Source organism: Delphinus delphis, chromosome 5 (assembly GCF_949987515.2).
Source record: "Delphinus delphis chromosome 5, mDelDel1.2, whole genome shotgun sequence".
In the NCBI taxonomy this organism is placed as follows: domain Eukaryota; kingdom Metazoa; phylum Chordata; class Mammalia; order Artiodactyla; family Delphinidae; genus Delphinus; species Delphinus delphis.
In genome coordinates, this window is record NC_082687.1 from 63690519 (window position 1) to 63697459 (window position 6941).

Here is a 6941-nt window from a genome sequence, read left to right on the forward strand (position 1 = left end):
TCCTAGAACCAAGACCCCAAGATCCATTTTGGATCCCAAGCCCAAAATGAGTTTTTACTAATTAAGCCTTTGGAGAACTTGCCCATAGAAAATCCTCCCTCTCCTAGGTCAAACAGAAAGTCCAGCATATCAGTCTTTTGCAAAGGGAACAGATATCTGGCTAGCCAGAACCAGAACTTAATGGAAGGTGATGTACTGTAACCCAAGCCTAACAGCTCATGTTTCTCAGAACCCCAGCTCTCCCCAGGAGGCAGCCTGCTGAACTGTTGTCATTTACAATCCCACACTATATTTAGAAAAGAGGAGTGATCACAGAGACAGTAACTCAGCTTTAAGGCTGTGGGTTTACCATGGGCCCCGTATTAGCCTGATCCTCCCTTGGCAAGTGACTGTCATTCCCTAAAGCAGAATGGTTATGCTGGCCTTTGTAACAGATGACACGTGCCGCCTATTGCTCCAGGTACTCTCCGAGTACTAAATCATTTATTTGCCACAACAATGCTATGAGATGGGCACTCTTGGCTCCACTGTACAGAAAGTTTAAATAACTTGAAGACCACCACTGGGGAGTAGCAGCGCTGGGATCTGAACCCTGGCAGTCTGGCTCCCTGGCCCAGATGCTTAACTACCATGCTGTTTTGTCTCCACAGAAAAGGAATGGAAACAACTGGGTGGGGTGGGAGGGAAGCACTGAAAATTCAATTTATGTTCTATTTCTTCCTGAAAAAAAATCCATGCAGTAAATGACAGTCATCTCAGGCTATATTCAATCTTTCCTCAAGATTCACCTTATATGAGAGAACTGAACTGAGATCAGGTTGGGGGCAGGAAGAAAGAGAGGGCACCCTTCTATAACTGAGGTCAGCCAGTTCAGACCCCTACAGAGCAGGTTCCTCTGCCCCTTTCAGGCAGCCCTTCTCCCATCCCCCCTCCTCCCATCCTCAAATGAGTAAATGGTAGACTCAGCCCTGAAGTAAGCATTCGGGGGAATGAGTCAGCCTCATAGCAGGGCTCCTGGCTTCCTTTTCCTGCCATGAGGCTAACACCTTCTTCCTCCCTGAAATTGCCATGGCTCAGCTTTCCCCTCTGTCTTCCGGCATCAACCACAGGGAAGCATCTGAGACCCAAGAGCTCAGAGACAGGCAAAATTTAGCAGTTTCAGGGAAAGAGGCTTCCTAGGTAACCCTCCGTCATCCCTTACCAGATTGGATCTCATCTTCCAACTTCCCATTGTTCCCTCCCATCCCCGTAACCCCTTCCCAACCCTCTCACCCCCATGTGACTGGTGGGTGAGAATGGTTTCCCTGTGGGGACCCTTTAAATAACTGATGGAGGCCAGGTTTGTTGGGCCTAAACATAAGCAGTGTCTGGTATGAGCACTTCCCCTGTTTCTTCTATTTGTTAGCATTGCCCTTTTCCATGAGAAAAGGTCATCAAAGCCAAAATAATATTTATTTCATATGCTTGGTCCCTTATGCCTAATACCACCCACTTCCAGAATTGGATTCATATTCATTTTCCTAGAACAAGTAACACTAGGAGAAGAAAAATAAGCATGTGATGGTCCTATGAGATAGTTAACTCAAGCTGATTCACACTGCTGATACTTTGGCAAAGGCAAGAAGGACTAAAATGCTGAAATATTCTCTGACTGGGGCCTTTGACCTCTTTATAACTGTCCCACTGTAGGACAATGTTCTTTACTTGGAGTGGTGGTGCGGGGGAGGGACACCTATAGGAACCCAGAATGAAGTGAAGGATGCTCTAATGGAAATAACTTTTTAAGGTGCATTTGCTGGGGTCCTAGAATGGGTTTTTTCTCATGACAGTAATTAGATATGTCCTATATTTAAATTAGAGAAACCTTACAGAATCTCGACCCCTGTGTCTTTCATTATTTTGAAGTCAGTGTGAGAAGGGGCTGGGAAAGGTCTTATCAGCCCCTTGGGAGGTTAGAATGATCTTCCATTTTCTATGATCACTGATTCAATCCCAGTGTAGTTGGCGTTGGTTCTTAGATTGGTTTCCAGGATTTTTATCCCCTCTTGATGTCCTGGGACTCTTCCTAGAACCCTAGTTTTAGTTGTTAGATGTCTTATCAATGGAATAAAGACCTCTAAAGGTCTCCTCCTAAAAAGAATGAAATGTTAGTTACTAGAGAAAAGGACAGGAACAATATTATTCTGCCTCACCCCTTCCCCATCCCAGTGTCTAATTATCATCTGTTCTCTCAGAGTAAATAAACCTCCATCAATGGGCAAGGCTAATGAGGGCATCCATTCATAAGCAAGCAAGGGATGAATGTCTTTCCCAGGGGATGACTGAAACAAAGAAGAGAAGGAGAGAGCCAGGTGGAAAATTAGGATTGATGTGAGTGAGATGCGATAAGATTCAGCTCTGGAGGTGAAAAAAGCAAGCAAGGTGTTTAATGACGTTTGTTGGAGAGCAACTCGTTTGCTAAATTATTATATACATGTGTGATTTAAAAAATATATATCTGTGGAAAACAGTTGAGCTTTTCTTGAACCTCCTCCCATCCCCCAATGCTAGGGTGCAATTTATTAATCATTTGGATGCCAACTCACCGATTCACAGATTTGGTCATTGCTGAAGTTATTTTCAGTAACTGTATGTTAATATTTTGCTTCATTACTAGTATAAAGGTGTGGGTGGCTCTTCTGAATGAAGCCAGCTCAATCATTCTGTCTTAAAGGAATCCTGATAGAAAATGAGCCTTTCCCCCTCCAAGCTTTAATTAGTCAGTCTGTAAAACTCTGCCATTTATTCAGCTCTAGAAACTGCAAATTCTGTTTAATCAGACCTCGTAGCCTTGAAACCCCTGCAGAGCTACCTCATTAATGAAACTGGAACTATGCTGCTCTCACACCAGATTCCAGAGTTAACTAAATACACACATGGATCACAGAAGCAAATATGCCCACCTTTAGCAGTAGAACGTTGGTTAAAGCCACCAAAGATACATGAGCTCCTTAGAAGCACTCCTTCCCCTGTGGTTCTCGCCTTTTCTTCTCATCTTGGGCTTATGCTGAAATGCCTTTTGATTCCCTAGATCTCTGCAGAGATGAGGTCTTCCCACGCATGGCCCTAGAGCCCACCCTGTTTGTTCAGAGGTTGAATCTGCATCTGGCTGTGCCAAGTCAGAGCCCTCTAGGTGTTTCTCACCATACCATCTCCATCAGCACATTCCAGGTCTGGCACCCATCCCACAACTGTGTTCTTTTTGCTTCCTTTCTGTCCCCTCATCTACTGACCCCTAGAACAGGTAAATTTTAGAAACACTACAAGGGACAGTAGATAGCCCCTAAGTTTACTTCTTCATTTACAGTTGAGCTGACTGGCGCTCTAACTTCCTCAAGTTCTGAGCCAGTTGGTTACAACAAGCTTCCTGTTGGCAGGGCCCAGGACTGCAGAGCCCCCAGTGGTCACCTACCCAAGCAGTATGACATGAAAACGTCTTCATTCTCAAAGTGTGCCATGATGTGTGAAAGGTTGGGAAGCACAGGAGAATAAAGCCTGGAGGTCCTGCCTTCCCACAGAGCCCTCTACTCATCCTCTCCCATGTGGATTAATGCTTGCTGCTTCTATTTCTTCACTATTGCCTCTTCAATGTTGTTGTTCAAAAATCCAGATTCCACCTGGCCAACCTGGTTCATACCCCAGACTATTCCCCAGCATGGGTCTCCTTATCTCCACTTTGCAGAATCCCCCCGCCCTTCAGGGGTATAATAAAGGCAGATCTATATGCCTGTATATGCATTTAAAAATGTGTAAATGTTTTAGCCCTCACATGGTACCTTGTCTAGAAGTATCCCATCTGGGGCTTTTCCTAAATCCATGGTCACTTTTGCAAGGTGTGAATATTTGGGTCACACAGAGCTAGAAGATTTTGAGTAAACTGGGAATCCCACTTGCTCTTTTCTCACTGTTCAGTGGCCCTGGAGCAGGAACGATTGGTCTAGACTACTCCATGGATCCTCAGAAAGGAGTGCCCCAAGGTTGTTCAGCGCTTAGTTTTTCATTCATTTTACTCAACAAATTCTTACTAAGTGCTACTGATGACCAAGGCCCTTGAGATCATCACACATTGATGAGGTATAGCAGCCATACAGATTTATCTGGGGCATCAAGGAGATGCTTCAATTTCTTTTATTCATTCAACAAACATTTATTAATCTCTGTTAAGCCCTTATGCTAGGGGCTAATGATGATAAGATGGATGCAGACTCTGCTTTCATGGATCTCATATTCTAGAAGGAAATGTAGATTAAAAACAAGTGAATACACAAATAAATTAATTACAGATATTAAAAGTTCTGTGAAGGTAACAAAGTATGAACACAGAGAATAGGAGATGGATGGAGAATCTACTTGATAAAATGGTTAGGGAAGGCCTTATTGAGAAAATTCTATTTAAGCTGAGCCCTGAGAATTATTTATCATCAGATAAATAATGAAGGTCAGATATTCTAAGCATAGAAAACAGTATGTACAAAGGTCCTGAGGCAGAAATATAAGTATCACAATGAGATGAACCATCCCCAGGGACTCAGACTGCTTTCCTCTTTTCCAGCTGGGCCACAGAAGCTACTTTTAGAAAGGGAATGGACATTTCAGTTTTTCAGTATGTGACAGGTAATTTTGCACATTTCCCTTCTCCAGAAATGGTTCAAGCAGCGCCTGGCCCAGTGGCGGCTGTCAGAAGGCCTACCCTCAGAGTGCAGATCCGTCACAGACTGAGGAGATGGTGGTCATTGGCGGCTTCCCTGCATGAAGACCATCTGCTGTTTCTCTCCTCAACTTAATCAAGCTCTTTTGGTTTTTCAGTGTAGTGTCATATGCTCCTCTGTTAGCTGTCCTCCTATTTAACACAATGTTGTATTTTTTTTTTTTAATGTATATAACTAGAGAAGAAAATAACAATGGGAAGCTATGGGCAGCTTCTGTGTAAAGCAGTGGCTTGGCTGGAAGTGGTGTGGCTTGCATTTCCTTTGGGTCATGATGACAGACGGTGTGAAAACCATCTAAGTTTTCTTTTTGACCATCACCTCCCAGTAACAATTTACTTTCACCATCCATTTCAGAGCAGACAAGGCCTCTGTTGAAAAGGTAACATGACCAAGAGGGAGAAACATTTCCTTCTAATTCTACTTCCCTAAGTCATTTTCCTTGTGTTTCATTTAATACATTGAGATTGAGTGAGAATACAGAGTGAATTTGAGTTATTCAGATTCCATAAAGCAGTTCCTTGGATTATAGCTGAATTAACTTGGAAAGCACTCAGGCTGGAAGACAGAAACTTCCACTGGCAGAAAATCAAGTAACTACGGAAAAAACTCCACAGAAGTCTTGAATTTACCTTATTTAAATGCATTTGTTAAATTCATTTTGCTAAACAAAATGAACGGTGTTTTGTCTCTAAAATGATTTTCTAAATAAAACCTTAACATTTTGTTGAAAATGCATTGGGTCCCCTGCAGATTTTTAACTGAATAATAAGCATATCAAAGAAAAACAGAATAGCTCAACATAGAAGCCGCCTGACAAAAAAGCTGTCATTTTCTAAATCCTTGCTACTCAGAGTCGTCCAGCACTGGCGTCATCAGCATTAGCTGCAAGCTTGCGAGAAGTGCAGAATCTCAGACTCCACTCCAGACCTACTGAATCAGAATCTGCATTTTCAACAAGCTCTCCAGGTGGTGTCTATGCACATGAAAGCTTGATCAGCACTGCTCTAAAGGACTCTACAGTGGATTTGCATCCACTTTCTGTCAGAGCACATTAAACATCTTAGCAGTCCATTAGTTAAGATTGCGTTTGATTGCATGGAGCAGTAACTTGATTACAATGGATTAACCAAGTAGGCTTTTTGTATGTTTGTTTAATTGATTAGTTATTTTTACATAAGAAATCAGCAGGTAGGTTGCTCCCTAAGATTGCCAAGAACTTGCAGACATTTTATCTTCCTACTTTCCTATCTTTAGCATGTGGCTCTTGTGTTTATGGAGACAAGATGGATGCATTTCAAGGAAAAAAGGAAAAAACAAAGGGAAATGCCAGCTAAGACTTTTCCCTGTAAAAAAGGTTCCTGGAGGCCCCCATCTAGGGACTTCCCCCTACATGTCATTGGCCAGAACTGGGTCACATGGCTACTCCCAACTGCAAGGGAGTTGGGAAGGTGAGCCTTTTTAATTGGACATAGTACTGCCTTGAGAAAAATTAGGGTTAGAACAAAAATTAGGTTAGAACAACATTAGAAAAATGTTGGTAAGAAAGAAGGGGAGGGTGGATATTGGAAAAGCCACTAGCAGTGTCTGCCAGCCCAGCCCAGAATGATGCTGGTATGCACTTCTGAACTCTTACCTACAACGCAGGCACAGTCTTTTCAGTTCTTTAAAATAAAGAGCCCAGAATAAGAAATACTAGCAGTTATGCAGAATACAAATGTTTACAAGATTCTTCTCTAAACAATACACAGTGAACCACAGTCTGAGCAGAACAGCCTCATCTGGCTTGCTCCTCTGCAACCTAATTGATGGTGGTCTGAGAATCTGTCAGCACAGGGCTGGATACTGACATCACTTTCTGAAAAGAAAGAAGGGAGGAGGTGGGGACAATACAGGAATGTGAGCACATCATACATACCCGCATAGAGAGAGTATTCTTTACCTTTCAAAGCACTTTCATAGACACAGACTAACAGAGAGAAAAAAGAAAAGTGCTGTTAATATGACTGTAGGCAAAGCAGATCCAGACAGAGCATGGAGATTTGCCCATGTCAGGCAATGAGAGAGATGCTAAACCAGCTCAGAAGTCTTTCTCCAGCACACCAGAGACATGATTCTAGAATAAGCCATCTGAGACAAGAAGAGTTAACCAGCTGGGCAGAGAGTGTGCCTTTAGCTGGGAGCTGAGAAGCATGT

General features: G+C 42.8%; 1 protein-coding gene across 3 annotated transcripts in view; it reads left to right on the forward strand.

Moving 5' to 3' along the window:
* HOPX (HOP homeobox) overlaps positions 1-5496 on the forward strand; it is a 30871-nt gene extending 25375 nt beyond the window's left edge. For 2 of the 3 annotated variants that reach the window (XM_060012469.1, XM_060012468.1), the window contains one exon: positions 4681-5495. In XM_060012469.1, coding sequence (XP_059868452.1) covers positions 4681-4758 — 78 coding nt within the window. In that variant the 3' untranslated portion in view covers positions 4759-5495. Of the gene's footprint in view, positions 1-4680 lie in introns of all 3 variants that reach the window. The other variant, XM_060012471.1, reaches the window with a different exon arrangement.
* Positions 5497-6941: the final 1445 nt, after the last annotated feature.